Genomic DNA, 19,195 nt, shown 5'->3' on the forward strand with positions numbered 1-19,195 from the left:
CTCGCTCGCTTCGCTCTCTCACATACTGATATTAGCTGTAATTTAATACTGTATATCACAACAAATCCATAATGATTATAATTCATAGCCATTGATCGCGAGAATAATGTACACGGACAGGTACACAGTAGGGCCTACCCCCAACATAAGTCTTAGTGTTGGGTGTCCCCAAAATTTTGAATTTTCAGTCAATATATTGCTATCATCCCCCCCCCCTCTGCACGGACCAGATTTATGCCAGTGCCCAGCATCCCGCTTCCCATGGCTATGCTTTTATTTTATTGACATTATCTTTATAATTTTTCTTAATTGGGCCCCCGGCCCCAACCACAAATTCTTACCAGCTAGCACGGAATTACCGCGTACGGTACCGGTACCGGCGTAGCTGGCGCTCTAAATTTCACGTTTTGGAGGCAAATTTCGAACAGACCTGGCAGAAACGTTCATAATATAAACATCATAATTTAGTGTCATTAATGAATTTACGGCGGAACTGACATGAGTAGTAAGTTTTGATGTTTATTGCATGGTTCATCTGAATGTAATGCATTAGCTTATCTTTGTAGGATTGTTTTTATTCATAAAACTCCGCGCCTGGAAATCCAAGAGTCCAGTGCCAGTCAGCGGTAGCCTGTGGTAGGACTTCCCCATCATCAGCCGCCTGGCCAATAAGCGGCTCTCCGCTCCGTGGCCTGGCGGCGAGCACAAGAGTCAAGACTGTCATACATCATCGACATTGATTGACTGTCCGGACGGGTCAATGCCATCGTCACTCAGTCTCAGCTGAGCTCAGACCTCAGTCACATCAGTTCAGATCAGAGATTTCTTGTGGGGAATCTGGGATAGAATGCTTATTGCAATTAGCATTTGTTATCAATCATGTGCATGGTCACTCATCTCATGGTGATGGTGATGGACATAGGCAAATCGTGGTTTCGGGAACCACTTGTCGATTTGTGTACGCGCACTTGTGTACACAGTGAATGGAGGTGGAAATAAGGAACTGTGCGTGTGACTGAATAAAGCGCTGCTGTATGAAGTGAATGGTGGTTTCCAATATCACAATAATGCCATGGACATTTTTCATGTTTATCATCATGATCATGGCAGAGTCAGAGACCATGGAGACTGACAGGCCAGGATCATTCATTTTCATCTTCATTCATGGCCGCAGCCACAGGATTGAATTTGAAAAGGGGGCCAACGCATAATGGCGAATTGTGTAATGTTGGCTTAATTTGAATAAGATATATTGAATGTGCTTTGTGGATTTGAAGAATGCATGTTTTATGAAAAAGAATGTGATATTTTATGAAATTGAAATTCTCAAATTTTTGGTAACTCGTTCTGACACTCCCGAGTGACAATAGGTGTCGCTTTGTGTCATCAAATATAAAAACTCATACAACAACATGACCTTACAAATGATCTTCTTCGGAGGCAACCTAGCTCAGTCGGTTAAGCGCATTTTTCGGATAAGATCGTAGATCTCAATCTCAACGTGAGGGGTTTGAGTCCCGCTCATGCCGAAACGCGTCTAACAAAAAATCTGATGCTATAGCGTTGTGTGTTCGCGTGCCTCACCACTGTATTCAGTGCAGGTGTGGATCATGCAGTTGGAAAACACTCTGTCCATCGGAAAGGACGCAAATGTTGGTCCCGTGTATAGGAGAGTCATAACCTATGCACGTTAAAACCAATACACTATTTGTCAAAGAGTAGGATGTTCACCCGGTGTATTGTATCTGCTGGTCCTGGCAAAATTCAAGTCAATCTTGATGTTCATATGCCTTAATAATTTTTTTTCTCTCTCTTGCTGATTTTTGTCACACTTTGTGTTATATTGCCCGTTGAATTTTTTTCCCGGTATGATGTCCAAATCATGTCATGATTCAGGGTTTTGCAAGTTTCAAACTATTGGTCAGTTTTAGTTAAGTTAGACAGCTGAAATCCATCTGTTTAAAGGAGTTTTTATATATAATTATAACATGTTTTTCTTTCTCCTACACCAATGACTAGCCATCTTGCATGCAGTGAGAGGGACTTAGTCCCCAATCTTTCATAGCCAGGCTGATGTGTATGAACTTTCATTTCCCCCAATATGATTTCTAATTTTTCTACATCTAAAGTGTCTTGATTTTTGTTTCATTTTACAGAGAAGGACAAGGGGCAACCTCCAGCTAACAACAATGCAAGGTAATGTATTTCCTGTTGATTCTTACAATGGGTGATTTCAAGTTTATTGCTGGTGTTGGTGTAAGCATGAATCAGATTGCCTTCCCTTTCACCAAAACTTGATTTGATTTCATAAAAGTAAACCAAATCACATTAGATCTGTATGTGTAATTTGACACTGCACCTTAAGAGATTCAGGTGAGGACCAGATTCATTTAAGTTTGGTGCTGCGCTGATGTGAAAAAAATGCTAAGTGCTCACCAACACCATGATGTCAATTGTCAACACTGAGCTTGAAATAACTGTTGGCCTAACATGAGATCAGAATGATTTTTATAATACAGCTGAAGTACAATGTAGGCATTCTGGAGACAAGATACATGTAGTAAGCATATATATATAAAATACACAAAATATGTCCCAACGGTTATTGACTATCAACATTTGTCGCAGGGGGGGTGGTTCAATAGTATAGGGAGTTTTCATTGCGACGAAGAATGTTTTCAAGAACGTTCCTGTATGTACAAAATGTTTGTTGAATGCCCTTCATGACAAAGAGCAACCAAGAAGTCTTTGTCAAAATTGGTGAATCAAAACGGCACTTTGGACCCTGGACAAACAATTTATTTGCAATTTTTCATCAGCTCCGAAACTTGGGATGATTCACCTACATTTGACAAAGACCTCATAACTGCTCATTGTCATTTGACAGGCATTATCATTCCATGTATCTGACATGTTCCTGAATGCATTCTACATTGTGGTGCAAAAGCTGCATAATAGAAAACTACTACATTTCTATTTACAGTCTTTTCATACAAAAATAGGAAAGGGAGTCTCACGTGTACAACAGATATTCTACTGCAGTCTATACATCACAATTACTTAGCCAGAATTATTTTTCTGAAATAAAAATAACCTGTTATGTTAACAAAATGGGCCATTCTGATGATTTTCAAAATTCCTTTTTGGGGGATTAATTCTAAATTGCATCTACGGTATGTGCACATGTACAAGTATAATATTTACAAAAATTGATTTTTTTTTGTGCCATCAAGTGAGGGTGATTCCATCCAGGTATTTGTTCGGGTGAGGCCATCAGAGAGCCATGATGCTGACATGGACTTTGGGCAGTGTCTGGAGGTGCGGATGCCAGACACCATCATCATGCACTCCAAGCCGGAACCCAAGGTCTTCACCTATGATCATGTGACTGATTCAAATACCACACAGGTAAGGGGTCCTAGGACCTTTATTAAGGCGACCACACACCATATGATTGGTCTGCGACCCGATTTCAGAATAAAATGTAGTAGACTTTGATGCTAATATTGAGACTTTGAATATCTTACTGTGTAATTTTCGAAATCATCGTACGAATACCTACATGTATGTTCAAATCTGTGACTATTCTATCATCCTTAGAATAAAAGCAAATTTAATATCTAGTTGTAATTATGTCAGAAGTTGTACCATTGGCTATGATTTGAAACTAATTTGGCCTTTACTCCAACATAAAGGCTTGCAATCTTTCAAAATGGTTACATGTATATAAGTATTCTTTCAATTATTTTTAACCTCAAATAAAATGATATGTTCCATTCATATTTACAGAAAGTGGGCTAAATGCGATGTGTTCCAAAATCGGATCACGAACCGTCCAAAGGTGTGCAGTGGTCTTTACAGAACTTGTTTTAAATGACCTTGGGCCTGCCACAGCTCTAGATAATTGCAAAGTATCAAAGAAATCTATAAAAAAATCATATGCAACGCAATTCTTAATGAAATATCACCCTGGTCTGATGAGTATTTGAAACTTGAAAGCCCAAATTCATAAAAGAAGTTTAGACCAGGAGAGGATAGTACTAAGCCATGGGCTAGGCAGATTACATGTATAATTGTGCTTGATATTTAGTGACGGATCCAAAGAATATATTTATCATTTGGCTTTTTGCAGTGCACATGCTGAATTAATCTCTCAAATTGTGAATATGGGCCTAACACTAACAGCTTAGAATTTATAAATCAGTTTATTAATGAAATTAATGAATCTTGAGCACTATCGGAAAAATCAGATGGAGACTGATGTAGTTTGGGGATGGAACTCAGAGAGAGAGAGAGACAAGGGAATAAAAAAGAGAACAAATTGACTGGTGGTGGGCAAGTGAAAACAAAATGTGAAGATGGAAAGTGATTCCATTTCAATCAAAGGATTTACATGGCATTGCTGTCTCTTCAATACATTCTGTATAGGAATCAGTCTTCACTGCTGTGGGAAAGAGGATTATTGAAAGTTGTGTCGGAGGCTACAATGGAACCATCTTTGCCTAGTAAGTATGACTCTTGCCCATGAATAAACCCCTTTTTTGGTTGTGTATGTAAATTTCAACTCTAATTATGGTGAGATTTGGTTAGGATACTACTCATTTTCTTCTTTTGGAAGTCATGAAAAAAAAAATCAAATTTTCAGTTAGCTTGTTGGTGCTAGCTGCTTAGGTCATCCCTGTGAATGAGGCTCTGATCATCTTTGTTGATTGGTGTGATGTGATCACAGAGTCAAGGAAATTGATATCTTCTGCTCTGGAAAGTCCTGCTTTTCGAAGACACTCAAAGACTGCATGATTTACAATGTATGATTGATATGGGATCCAATTTTAATGAACTATGTTATATTTGATGAGAATAATGCCCAGAACATGGCACTCTGAAAAAAATTGTAAAAATCGTGAGCATTATTACTTAAATTGCAATGTATCTTACACTTATCCATGGTACGTTGAAAAGTGAATAGGCTTCCTAATAGAAAAGATATTGCAATTGTACAATTGGCATGATTTGAAGCCAGCTCAGTGTTTTATTAAAATACCTCTTGTCTAATTTCTTTTTTCACTTCATTTCCCTTTTATAGTGGGCAGACTGGCTCTGGCAAGACATTCACTATGCTTGGTAAGTCTAATGAAGAATGATTTATCACACCTATCTCCCACCATATGTGGTTAGCTGAAGACATCATACATTGGGACGTCCATCACGCTGTCCCATTTTGTCTTTAGTGCGATAAATTGACCTGATCAGTTTTTATATACACCTGTATGAATGTGTATGAATATGTAAGTACAGTTCATTAAGTTCATTGTGACCCAAAAGAAGTTGTACAAGTAGCAAGATATGATCACCCACCCTATGATGATGGCAGACTATATATATAAACAGGGCATAAATGATACATTTTTTCTATTTTTTTTCACAGGACCCTGTGAGGATGGAGATAACTTTCATCATGAATTACGAGGAGTGATCCCAAGAAGTTTTGAGTACCTCTTCAGTCTGGTGAACAGAGAAAGGGAAAAGGTATTCGTTTTTGTTTCAGTCTGTCTAGAATTGTGTCTTTTAGACTGTTAAAAAACAATGTATTAGGAAGATGTTACCCTGTATAAAGGTCTTTTAATTAATAGGTATAGAAACGCATGATAATAGTTTGGAATTTTCAGTATTATTCATATATAGTTTCATGTAATCTTTTTCAAATCAACTATTTTACTGGACCTTACCTTTCAACAGAACTACTCCTTTTGTCTACATTTTTGTTAGGGTGGGGTGGGAAAGAGGTCTCCAGTTCCCCACCCGATCCCCCAACCAGTATGCCATTCCCATTATCTTAGTGCCCTTCTTTCTTTCATCCTTATGTAATCACCAACCTATCTGTCATTCTCCCCCACACCTCTTTCCCTACAGCATGGCAACCGTTACGAGTTCCTATGTCGTTGCTCCTTTCTGGAGATTTACAACGAGCAGATATATGACCTCCTGGATCCTGCCTCCATGGGGCTCCACCTCAGGGAGAACATGAAGAAAGGAGTCTTTGTGGATGGACTGATCGAGAAGGCAGTTGGCAGCCCTAGTGAGGCCTATGGTGTAAGTTTTTACACTGACATCTGAAATAGTATCAAAATTTTTAATAACCCTTTGCAGTTTGTATTCAGTTGGATAGCCATTGCATAAAATGTAAACAGACTGGTGATGTTTCACAAAGATATAAGTGTGACTTGAGTGGCACTAGTTTTGAATTAGTTTCCTAGTTCCATGCAGGATGCAACGCATCACCACATTGGTCAGATCATGCACACCTGTATCCATCAATCAGATAACGTGTTACGTGACATGTGAACGTCTGCATTTAAGCATGACACTAAGTTACAGTTAACTCTTTGTAAAACACCTCCGGGTCTATCAAATCGTTGCAATATTACCATGTTTAAGGATCTTTTCATGCACCATTTCATCGGTCAGGTAAGATAAGAAGACCAGTCAATAATTGTACACTCTTACAAATACGAACATGGGCTTTACTTTTATTTTCAGGTTCTGACAGCTGGGTGGCATAACAGGAGAGTAGCAGCGACCTCTATGAACAGAGAAAGTTCCAGGAGCCATGCAGTATTCACCGTCTCCATAGAATCAAAGGTAGGAGATTCTACCATTCTATTTACACAATGTTGATTAATGTGATGGGTAACATAACTTACTAGATCCTTGATGTGAGGATAAATCTTGGGGAGGGGCAAACTTCCTTAATATTCACCTTCAAGCACTCATTGGTCTTAAAATGAAGACATGCGAGAGACATTGCATCAATGTGTTGTGTTCTTTGTTGCCATGTATTGATATGTTATGGTACTAAGTGAAAAAAAATAAGATCAAACATCTTCCTCATTTTTTTGCCCAGTGCTAATTATACTTGGTGCACACATTGCATTTGTTGTGAAAAGTGCAACATACATTCTTAGAGTACCAGAAGCTGTTCTTATGGTAATGTATAGGTTTTTATTTTTATGCTGTATGTTCAGAAGGACGATATGATAGGGTCATTGATCACCTTCCTATTTGGTGTGTTTATGTTAATATTTTTTACTGACCATGTAACCTACCACCAAATATCGTGACTTGAATTCTTTCCTCTCCTTGAAACATTCATCCTTCAGGAGAAGAAAGCAGGAGTGTCCAACATCAGGGTGTCCCAGCTTCATCTGGTTGACCTTGCCGGAAGTGAGAGACAGAAAGACACTAAGGCTATAGGAGTCCGGTTAAAAGAAGCAGGCAGTATCAACAAGTCCTTATCCATCCTAGGCAACGTCATCATGGCTTTAGTAGACATTGCTCATGGCAAGCAGAGACATGTCCCGTACAGAGACTCCAAGCTTAGCTTCCTCCTTAGGGTAAATTTATATTTTCTTATCAGTGTTTTATTTTTCCAGGAGTTTCTGCATTTTATTCATTAAGTAATGATAAATTAGCATGTTTACATCATGACATAGGTATAAATAAATACATTTTAAATGTGACAATCAAAGAGATAAATAATACTGAAAAGACTGAAAATTCAATTATACTTGAAGCATGTGATATATTAAGTTCAGTAAAATACAGGGGTTTGCTATTATAAGCACAAATCTGCTTGAACCACAAATATGTCTTGTCTCATTTTATTTCTTATTTTGTTGACAATGTGAATTTGTTTTTCTTCACAATTTTTTTCTTTCACATGTATGTAGTTTCCATGATTTCCTTTTCCAGTGAAAGCCTTGTTGAATGTATTTGAAGAAAGGCAAAGTGTTTATGAGATGTGTTTGTATTTACTGATAGTGCCTGTGTACGTACTCTTATCAGCATTCTGCATTATAATCCTTTTGAGCTTTTTATGTCCAAATGCAATTTTCAAAAGGTGAATAAGAAATATGAAATGAATAGCAATGTGCATTGAAGGAGAAGATTGTTTTGTAGCATTTTAAACTTTCTTTACTTGTTTTGTTAGGACTCATTAGGAGGCAACGCTAAGACTTACATCATTGCTAATGTACATCCTGATTCCAAGTAAGTTAACCAGGGGGTATTTTCAATTTAATTCAATTTAATAAACAATGGTTTATTGGGAAAACATGTATAGCATCCAAATGCTGAATAAAACATTTGTACAATTTAAATGGATGGGAACTATAAATGTGTTTCATAAATCTATAAAGTAGAGCTTAACTTTCACCATTGGCCAGAGTATCTTCTTTGGTGCTAAATCAGATTTTCAATCACTTAAATGCTAGGTTTATCATTTATTGAAAAAAAATTATGTGGGTATTTGTCAGTCAATTTTGACAAGTTAAAGGTTAAAGCCTGTGCTTGTGCTTGGATGTGCTTTTTTCAAACTCGTTAGACTTCTCAAAATTCATATTGGCCAACTTGTTGGTTTTGTGTTGGCAGGTTACATTTGTAACATAATGTGCAGGTGAAAATGGAATAAAAACCTTGTATTTCTCTTTATGTAGGTGCTTTGGAGAAACACTGTCAACCCTGAAATTCGCAAGGCGAGCAAAGATGATTAAAAATAGGGTAAGGATGTTAATATCAATCATTCAATTGATCAAGTTGGGTAGTATTCTTGAGATTCATAGACAAGTCCTCTCTATCTGTTCCTCCTCTCCTATTTGTTAGATTGATGACTTCTTGCTTCCATCCATCCATGCATCATTCTTTCTTGTTTGTTTGGCATCGCCAGTCTTTCAAACTGTTTAAAAATTAACCCTTAACGTACCATGAATACATCTGTGCATCCACTGGGGTGCCATGAACACATTTTCATGCAATGGTCATACAGCTATTGTTATGCCTATTGAATTTTGAGGAGTGCAATGCATGCATGAGTGATTCCATTGTTCATTTCAGCTCATGGTCAAGAGGTTTAACATTTTTGTTTCAGGAGTGATTCCCTTTTTTATAAATAAAACAATTAAATAAAGACTCTGAAAAAATGGCACTCGCTGACTACAGTGAATGGCACATTACGAGTAAAGGATATCATTCTTCATTGGATGTGTTTATAATTTGTTCCTTTCTTTATCTGTATACTCTCACTTCCATCTTAGACTTACAGTTAAACCTGTCATAGTGGCCACCAGTCTTTAGTGAAAACATGTCTTTAGTGGCCGTATGTATTTGTCTCCCATTTGAAAGTGATATGTGTTATAAACCTGTCTTTGAAGGCCAGCTGTCTCCAGTGGCCACTTTTTCTGTTTCTCTTGGGTTGCTGTAGTTGACAAGCTTGGCTGTAACAGCCACTGTACAGTAAAAATTGTCAATTTTATTTTCCATTTGAGACATCTATATTTTGTTCTATTATTCTGTCTCTTTTTTCCAATCATCCACCTGCCAGGCTGTAGTGAACGAAGACACCCAGGGAAACACATTGCACCTACAGGCGGAGATTAGGCGGCTGAGGGAAGCCCTGGCTATGAAAGATGCTGAGGGGTCCATTCCAAGAGGGCCGAGTGAGTCTGGAGATAGCCAACTTTCTAATAGCAGCATTGGGAGTGAGTATAGATCATTCCAAGAAATAGCCATGTTAGAAGACAAAGTACTGTTTTACAGATATATTATTACCCAGGTCATCGGATCCTTGCATGCCCGCATACATTGTATGCACATCTACACTCCCTGGGGAGCATTCCAACAAGAGTTCCAAGGCTCAATTGCTAGGCATATTATTTAACACCTGGGTAAGGAGTGGCAAATTGTGGATTGACGCCTTGCCAAAGGACGCTAGGCCACGGTGGGATTCGAACACACGACCCTCTGATTACAAGGCGAGAGTCATAACCGCTACACCACGGCGCTTCCACTAATCAAGCCAGGATATTTAAAAATCATTATTTGTTTTTATGGTCTGATTGTAATTCCGTCCATATGATGTCATCTGAAACCACTCTATAGGTATCAAAGCCTAAAGAAGCGCATGACACTGGCACTGGTCTGACGGTTCCAGACCAGTAAAAATTGCTGTCGGGCCAGTAACTTTTCAACTTTTACCGACATGACCGGTAAAAATTATATCAAACTGATACAAATGATATTTCCATCTCTTTTTTTTTATTTTAATATAAAAATGGCTCACTTGAATTGAGAAATGGCTTTCATGAAGTATGGTGTGTGTACTGTTTTGTATGGGTTTTTGATGGATGGGAGGGCAATAAAGGCAATAAAAGGCAGCAAAATAAACTTTTTTAACCCTATCTAGGCCGGGGTATTTTGGGAGTTCCTATGGCCGGGGGGGGGCCTCCCAGGCCCCCCCCCAAGATCTCGGCCGTCGACCGCGCGATCGCGCCGAAAATTGGCACGCGTTTTGCCTGGGACATAATCTACAAGATTGTATAGTAATTTATTTCATGCGAATCGCTATTAAGTGATTATGCTAATTTATGCATAATTAGTATGCAAAATCATACTTTTTCCTCTAACTCCCTAAATAAAGCTCCAAATGTACTAATTTTTGGTATAGAAACTCTTTGTGGTGTCCTTAGCAAGTGTACATGAAAAAAATTGTGATATCAAATCATTTTCTTATGTATTATATTGTTTTTTGCAATTTCTTATGTATTTCTCTGTTTTTTTGACCTTTTGTTTTTCATTGTTTTTTCAATGAAATTTGTTGGGGACTCTTCTGTGATCATAAAAAGCATAAAATGAATACATTTAGACTAGCAAAACTAAAAATAATCATACATTTATGAATTTTGGTTGAAAACACAATTTGCATTGACTTTGTACACGAAATCACGTTTTTGAGCCATTTTCGGTCTGACATGCACTTACTCAATGTTGCGTAATTTCGGAACCACGTACCCGGGTGACGCAAAATTGGTCTCGATAGTTGAGCAAGACTTGAAGGTAAAAAGTCAGCTAGCAGCGCAGTCAAAAAATTTCGCACGGCGAAAATATAGGTTTAAAGATAGGTTTAAGTTTTCCTTTAGCTTTGGGTTCCAGTAAATGTTATATTCGGACCAGTAAAAGTGTGTAAACCTGGGTATCTACTGGACCAACATGAACAGGCTGGACCAGTAGAAAAAGAAAGGTTGGTGTGGAGCCCTGCCTAAAGCCAGGGTAATAATATCTAAGTCCGTTTGAAAGCACCAAGAAATGTTTTTTTTTTTATTTATGTTTTTATTGTAAAACAAAATAATATATACAATAACAACAAAACTTCATAGCTACTGTACTTAAGATATCTACACAAAATATCTACACAACTGATGAACAGACGACACATACACAGGACAAACACGATTCTCTCAGTAGCAAAAAGATAAAGAATAAATAAATAAGTAAATAAATTAATCAATAAATAAAAAATACATAAAGGCATCCAGATTCCAGAATATGGAGAAAACAATAATTTTGTGAGGGATAAGCATTAATCTACATTAAAGGACCACTTCTTGAAATGCAGTGCCAACTTATCATTCTTTTCAGCTATATAAGCACCAAGAAATGTTCATGGTACATGATATGCCTGATACAAAAACTGATTACCATTATTGTACCTTTTATTTGAACTCCTGTAGGTAATGGTACAGCATCGGGACAACAAAATGGCAACAGCAGCAAATGGAAGAAGTATTTCCTGGAGGCAATGAGTCTGAGGGATGCTGTGGAAGTGGAGAAAAAGGTTAATTATTCAGAAAATCTTGGACAGTAGTTCATTGTAAAACCATTTCCTTTGGAGTTTGTAGATGTATGTTATTATCATTATAGTTAAACAAATACTGATAATACTAGTAATGTGGACTTATTGACAAACACATTGTTTTGTAAGCCAATGTCATAAACCCAAATTGATGCTTGGGCTTTAAAATCCTTATGTATAATATCATCTGAAGGAGAAACTTCTTTTTTGCCAAGATATTAAGTCGTTAGATTTGACCAAAGCCAGAGACACATCCAGTCCTATCAACAATTTAACCCTATCTAGGCCGGGGTATTTTGGGAGTTCATATGGCCGGGGGGGCCTCCCAGGCCCCCCCCCAAGATCTCGGCCGTCGACCGCGCGATCGCGCCGAAAATTGGCATGCTGGTTGCCTGGGACATAATCTCCAAGATTGTATAGTAATTTTTTTCGTGCGAGTCGCTATTAAGTGATTATGCTAATTTATGCGTAATTAGTATGCGAAATCATACTTTTTCCTGTAACTCCCTAAATAAAGCTCCAAATGTACTAATTTTTGGTATAGAAACTCTTTGTGGTGTTCTTAGCAAGTGTACATGAATAAAATTGCGATATCAAATCATTTTCTTATGTATTTTATTGTTTTTTGCAATTATGTATTTCTTTGTTTTTTGACCTTTTGTTTTTCATTGTTTTTTCAATGAAATTTGTTGGGGACTCTTCTGTGATCATAAAAAGCATAAAATAAATACATTTAGACCAGCAAAACTAAAAATAATCATACATTTATGAATTTTGGTTGAAAACACAATTTGCATTGACTTTGTACACGAAATCACGTTTTTGAGCAATTTTCGGTCTGACATGCACTTACATAATGTTGCGTAATTTCGGAACCACGTACCCGGAGGACGCAAAGTTGGTCTCAAAAGTTGCGCAAGACTTGAAAGTAAAAAGTCAGCGAGTGGCGCGGTCAAAAAATTTCGCGCGGCGAAAATATTGCGCGATTTGTTGAGGCCTAGATAGGGTTAATTGCAACCATATCTCTCTTTTTTTTGGGGGGGGGGGGCTAAGAGCTTCAACAAGTCTTGAGTTAGTATACCTCATGCTTGAATGATCATCGAACTCTTAATCCTGATAAATCATTATTCTGTGAATGTTTAGTTATTTGGCCTTTTTTGCAAAACAATTCAATTTTTAAAGCTGGGAGACCTGTTACAACTTTATCACTCAAAATTTCATTTTGGTCAATTTACTGTGTATTTTTTTTTGGTAATTGGGTCATCATATGTACCTTTTCCTAACACTTCTCTTGTTATTTTTTTCAGGAATTACGGGAGAAGGTTAGCAGCCTTGAGGAGTTGTGCAGCAAACGTGATCAGGTCATCAGCTCAAACAAGATGATCATCAAGTTCCGTAACAGCACCATAGACATGCTTCAGAAGACAAAGAACAAGGCTATGTCAAAAGAAAACAGAGACATGATGAATGTAAGCAACTTACTTTTGCACAATCAATATTAGATTTATTTTTCACTCTTTGTAGGCCTTACATTTTAGGGCTGGAGGGCCAGTTTTCATCTTCAAGATTAACTTAAGAAGTGTTTGAAAGCTAAATTTCAATATTTTTCTGTCTTCTGTAGGTATTACGTTTCTGGGCCATCCATAATTCTGTCCAGTTTTTGTTCTTGATACCTTCTATTTGATAGATCAAATTCAGTGTTCGTTATGTATGTATGTAGGACTGAAGGACAAGAACACATTTCTCAGCTATGTCTGTGATATACAGGTATTACAAATTCTTTTTATTGCCTTAAAAAAGGGAAAAAATAAAGTTAGTTGGAAACACCATCCCTAATTCATTCCGCATACTGCATCTGTTACAATTAGACGCCACTACAGATAATTGATGATTTTTCAGTCTCTGCACAAATTTGATTTTTTTTCTTGTGTGGGTGTTTTTTTTAACAATAAGGCCAGTGTAATTGTAACCAATATATATCATTATTCTTCATTTATCATCTATTTGTAATTTTATATTGTGTAGTAAATTTATAGGCTCTCGTAAGAATTCAATTTCCGCAGTTCATGTACATGATATGACAAGATTCTTGAACCTTTATCTAATTTCATTGTTTCATTCACTTGAAGAAGAAAGAGATAGCACAGCTCCAGGAGCAGTTGGAACACAACCCCTTTGTCATGCGTTATGTTGTAGAGAACCAATCACTCATTTCATTGCTTCATTCATTCGTACTGTCTTACAGGAGAACTTGAAGAAAGAGATAGCACAGCTCCAGGAGCAGTTGGAACACAACCCCTTTGTCATGCGTTATGTTGTAGAGAACCAATCACTCATTTCATTGCTTCATTCATTCACACTGTCTTACAGGAGAACTTGAAGAAAGAGATAGCACAGCTCCAGGAGCAGTTGGAGCACAACACCTTTGTCATGCGTTATGTTGTAGAGAACCAATCACTCATTTCATTGCTTCATTCATTCGTACTGTCTTACCGGAGAACTTGAAGAAAGAGATAGCACAGCTCCAGGAGCAGTTGGAACACAACCCCTTTGTCATGCGTTATGTTGTAGAGAACCAATCACTCATTTCATTGCTTCATTCATTCACACTGTCTTACAGGAGAACTTGAAGAAAGAGATAGCACAGCTCCAGGAGCAGTTGGAACACAACCCCTTTGTCATGCGTTATGTTGTAGAGAACCAATCACTCATTTCATTGCCTCATTCATTCACACTGTCTTACAGGAGAACTTGAAGAAAGAGATAGCACAGCTCCAGGAGCAGTTGGAACACAACCCCTTTGTCATGCGTTATGTTGTAGAGAACCAATCACTCATTTCATTCGTACTGTCTTACAGGAGAACTTGAAGAAAGAGATAGCACAGCTTCAGGAACAGTTGGAACACAACCCCTTTGTCATGCGTTATGTTGTAGAGAACCAATCACTCATTACATTGCTTCATTCATTCACACTGTCTTACAGGAGAACTTGAAGAAAGAGATAGCACAGCTCCAGGAGCAGTTGGAACACAACCCCTTTGTCATGCGTTATGTTGTAGAGAACCAATCACTCATTTCATTGCCTCATTCATTCACACTGTCTTACAGGAGAACTTGAAGAAAGAGATAGCACAGCTCCAGGAGCAGTTGGAGCACAACACCTTTGTCATGCGTTATGTTGTAGAGAACCAATCACTCATTACATTGCTTCATTCATTCACACTGTCTTACAGGAGAACTTGAAGAAAGAGATAGCACAGCTTCAGGAGCAGTTGGAACACAACCCCTTTGTCATGCGTTATGTTGTAGAGAACCAATCACTCATTTCATTGCTTCATTCATTCGTACTGTCTTACAGGAGAACTTGAAGAAAGAGATAGCGCAGCTTCAGGAGCAGTTGGAGCACAACCCCTTTGTCATGCGTTATGTTGTAGAGAACCAATCACTCATTTCATTGCTTCATTCATTCACACTGTCTTACAGGAGAACTTGAAGAAAGAGATAGCACAGCTCCAGGAGCAGTTGGAGCACAACCCCTTTGTCATGCGTTATGTTGTAGAGAACCAATCACTCATTTCATTCGTACTGTCTTACAGGAGAACTTGAAGAAAGAGATAGCACAGCTCCAGGAGCAGTTGGAACACAACCCCTTTGTCATGCGTTATGTTGTAGAGAACCAATCACTCATTTCATTGCTTCATTCATTCACACTGTCTTACAGGAGAACTTGAAGAAAGAGATAGCACAGCTCCAGGAGCAGTTGGAACACAACCCCTTTGTCATGCGTTATGTTGTAGAGAACCAATCACTCATTTCATTGCTTCATTCATTCACACTGTCTTACAGGAGAACTTGAAGAAAGAGATAGCACAGCTCCAGGAGCAGTTGGAGCACAACCCCTTTGTCATGCGTTATGTTGTAGAGAACCAATCACTCATTTCATTGCTTCATTCATTCGTACTGTCTTACAGGAGAACTTGAAGAAAGAGATAGCACAGCTCCAGGAGCAGTTGGAACACAACCCCTTTGTCATGCGTTATGTTGTAGAGAACCAATCACTCATTTCCTTGCTTCATTCATTCACACTGTCTTACAGGAGAACTTGAAGAAAGAGATAGCACAGCTCCAGGAGCAGTTGGAGCACAACCCCTTTGTCATGCGTTATGTTGTAGAGAACCAATCACTCATTTCATTGCTTCATTCATTCGCACTGTCTTACAGGAGAACTTGAAGAAAGAGATAGCACAGCTCCAGGAGCAGTTGGAACACAACCCCTTTGTCATGCGTTATGTTGTAGAGAACCAATCACTCATTTCATTGCTTCATTCATTCACACTGTCTTACAGGAGAACTTGAAGAAAGAGATAGCACAGCTTCAGGAGCAGTTGGAACACAACCCCTTTGTCATGCGTTATGTTGTAGAGAACCAATCACTGAGGGCACAAAACAAGAAGCTGAGAGCCATGGAAGCTGTACAGAGTGTGGAAGCCATGACAGCAACCAAGGCAGAAGAGCTGGAGAAACTCTTCCTTGAACTCAGAGAAGGTAATGTCAACATTTTCGTAAGCTGTCCCAAGACGATATTAGCAGATAGAAATACATTCCAAGATCAAGCAGCTTAAAGTTATTTTGGAAGCTTCATGTACATGATTTAACCCATTATGTAGGATGATATATAAGGAATGGAGTGTCTTAATTTTTTTTGAGAGTAGGGACATTTGATAGTTTAGTTCAAATCTCAACATTTTAGCTCATGGAATACTTCATTCCAGTCCAGTCATATCAAATGTTCTTATGAAATTCTGAACACCCAAACATTTTGCTGATACAAATTGTTCTGAATATGCGAGATGACCTTTAGGAGACTTTCAATTCAATACAATTTATTTCCACATATTGAGTAAAAAACATGTAATAAACATTACAGTCGAGTACATACATAGATAATAACAAATACAAGTATAAATAGTAACAATAAATACATAAAAAAAGAACATAGAAAATCAAAATGTGGAGGGGATTGACAAAGGCCATATTGATCTATCAAGGTCAATCCCCTCTGAAAGAGGAAAAAAAATGGAATACATAAATTACATAAGAAAAAAATAGATACTCAACCTAAAAACCCCAGACAAAGCAAAAGAAAGTAAAAGACAAATAAAGGGGAGGAGAGGCAAATATAAAACTATCTTATGGAGTAAAAAGGTAAAATTTATATTTCTGTTTGAAAGAAAGGAGTGTGGGGGAATGTTTGAGTTCATTCGATAAAGAATTCCAAAGTTTGGGTCCGACATATTGAATAGTGTTTCATGAAAATGTGTATTTGCAATTTAGTATATAAAGATCATTAGCTTGTCTGGTTAGACGACCAGTAAGTGATTTATTCTGTACAAAACATTTATTAAGAAAGTTTGGCAAGAGATTATTGTAATAAGAATACATAAATATAGCAGTTGATTTTTAGAAAATACTATTCTGGCATCTTTGAAATAATTATTTTGCAACTACTCAGCAGTTAATCAAAATCAAAGTTCCCATTGGAACTTGAATAAAACATTGAATTGAATCATTAGCATTATGTATAAAGGCCATTATCATGATTGTAATTTTTCATGAAGCATAGTCCTTTTTGCCTTGACCTTTGTTCTTGATGGGAAGAAGCTAAATCATCAGATAGATATTTTAAAGCAAAGAAAATTTCGAAAATGATGATATTTCGTATTGTTTTTGTTTGTTTTGGTTGTCATTTTCCTTGGGAAATGATTATTGGAACTTATTGTGTAGATCCATGTCTATACAATTCATGTAAAAATGCATCATTGCGTTCCTGTGATAAATAAATGCAATCACTACTTATTTATTCATTTACTTATTTATTCATACTATGACCTATGTTTTTCATTACTATTCTATTTGTTTGGTGATCTAAGGTTTGTCCCAGAATCGTCGCTTCAGTGTAACTCCTAACAGTACTCCAGTAGATGGGGAGAATGTTCCCACATCAACGATGGTCATCCTAAAATCTCAGATCAAGAAACTCCAAGATGAGCTGGAAAATGTAAGTCTGTGTGAATGCTGAAAATAAGCTGTTACAAATCACTTTACATGTTACAAATGACTTTGCACACAATTGGTGACACTTTTTTGGGCTAAATGTGATTCTTGTGTAGCTAAGCACCTGAGAGTGTTCCAGTCATACTTAAAATCACAATAAAGACCAAGCGTTTCCACTGTTTAGACTATCAGGTTCAAAACCACCCAAGGCCATTTACAAATTTTCCTTTTCCTTGTCTACATTTAGGTGAGTCTTTAAAAAGAAAAAAAAAGAGTCTAATGTTTGTAGCCAGATTCAAAACCTTCAAAATAGATTTCTGACCTTGCTAGGTTACATAAAAGAGGATGCAATTAGTACAGGTCAGAATGCAATTTTCATGAATTTTGCCCCATGTACAATTTAGGAGCTTGCATACTCATCATTATGAGGGCCATTTATGAACATTTCTTGTAACATTACGACCAACATGAGTCAACCTTTTTGTATGTCAAACCCTCATTTTCTCAATTCTCTAACTTTTCTTTATGAACTTCTGAAGCCTTGGATATTTGATAGTATTACAAGTTGTGATAAGGACTAGAATACAAACATTATTACTTCAAAACGGGTCCGACGTGCATGCAGAAGTCTAATGTAGATATTCTCAGAGGTATTGCCCATGAGTAATATAAATGTGTACAAATCCAAGTAGATTACTTGATTTATACTCTCGTTTATTTGGTTGTGACCCTCATAAATGCTCTCATGACCCTGATAAATTCTTGTCCAAATTAATTTGTGGAGCATCAAAAAATTACTGCTATTTGTGACTTGAATGAGTGCTTAATGAACTAAGATCAGATCAGCGTTTCATGAAAGGATTTGTCAGACGTTTTTACCCGACAAGTGTCATTTCATTTGACAGTTACCATAGGAACTGTTCCTCTCAGCCATTCAAAATCAAGGAAAATTGTCAGATCTGACAACTTGTCAGACAAAAATATTTATGTAACACCCCCCAACAGCAAGAAAATAATATTTGACCCTTGACCTGAGAACTTTGACCTTAATAGACTTTTGATCTTTGACCTATCCCTCTATGTAGGCCAAGCAAGAACATGCAGAGCAAGAGGAGATGACAAGGAAGACCCGTTTGGAGTTAGAATCAGAGTTAGCTGCATACAAGAAAGCAAACCATGAACTCGAGAAGACACTGCAAGGGATGAAGATCAAGAATAAGATGGACAGAGATGCCATGAATGATATTCATATGCAGACCATCAAGGTAGGTCATAAAAAAAATCTGTTCCATTAATTATGAAAACTGTCAGTCCTTTTCAGACTGAAATTACTGTGTGTCCCATGCAATAAAAGTACAAGTACATTTACGTAATTTTCACTTGTAACAATATAAATGGAATGACATGTGTATCCATTTTTTTTTTGTCTCACCTGCGAAGCAAAGTGAGACTATAGGC

General features: G+C 37.4%; 1 protein-coding gene across 1 annotated transcript in view; it reads left to right on the top strand.

Moving 5' to 3' along the window:
• The first annotated feature begins 393 nt into the window (after positions 1 to 393).
• LOC121407016 (kinesin-like protein KIF15) overlaps positions 394 to 19,195 on the top strand; it is a 46,137-nt gene continuing 27,335 nt past the window's right edge. Inside the window, exons 1-17 of the mRNA XM_041597908.1 lie at positions 394 to 505; positions 2,157 to 2,196; positions 3,234 to 3,408; positions 4,429 to 4,505; positions 5,084 to 5,121; positions 5,426 to 5,526; positions 5,911 to 6,090; positions 6,538 to 6,639; positions 7,158 to 7,391; positions 7,988 to 8,046; positions 8,493 to 8,556; positions 9,377 to 9,533; positions 11,562 to 11,665; positions 12,991 to 13,152; positions 16,030 to 16,228; positions 17,614 to 17,741; positions 18,823 to 19,002. Coding sequence (XP_041453842.1) covers positions 499 to 505; positions 2,157 to 2,196; positions 3,234 to 3,408; positions 4,429 to 4,505; positions 5,084 to 5,121; positions 5,426 to 5,526; positions 5,911 to 6,090; positions 6,538 to 6,639; positions 7,158 to 7,391; positions 7,988 to 8,046; positions 8,493 to 8,556; positions 9,377 to 9,533; positions 11,562 to 11,665; positions 12,991 to 13,152; positions 16,030 to 16,228; positions 17,614 to 17,741; positions 18,823 to 19,002 — 2,007 coding nt within the window. The 5' untranslated portion in view covers positions 394 to 498. The remainder of the gene's footprint in view (positions 506 to 2,156; positions 2,197 to 3,233; positions 3,409 to 4,428; positions 4,506 to 5,083; positions 5,122 to 5,425; positions 5,527 to 5,910; positions 6,091 to 6,537; positions 6,640 to 7,157; positions 7,392 to 7,987; positions 8,047 to 8,492; positions 8,557 to 9,376; positions 9,534 to 11,561; positions 11,666 to 12,990; positions 13,153 to 16,029; positions 16,229 to 17,613; positions 17,742 to 18,822; positions 19,003 to 19,195) is intronic.

Source organism: Lytechinus variegatus, chromosome 2, assembly GCF_018143015.1.
Source record: "Lytechinus variegatus isolate NC3 chromosome 2, Lvar_3.0, whole genome shotgun sequence".
Taxonomy (NCBI): Eukaryota; Metazoa; Echinodermata; class Echinoidea; order Temnopleuroida; family Toxopneustidae; genus Lytechinus; species Lytechinus variegatus.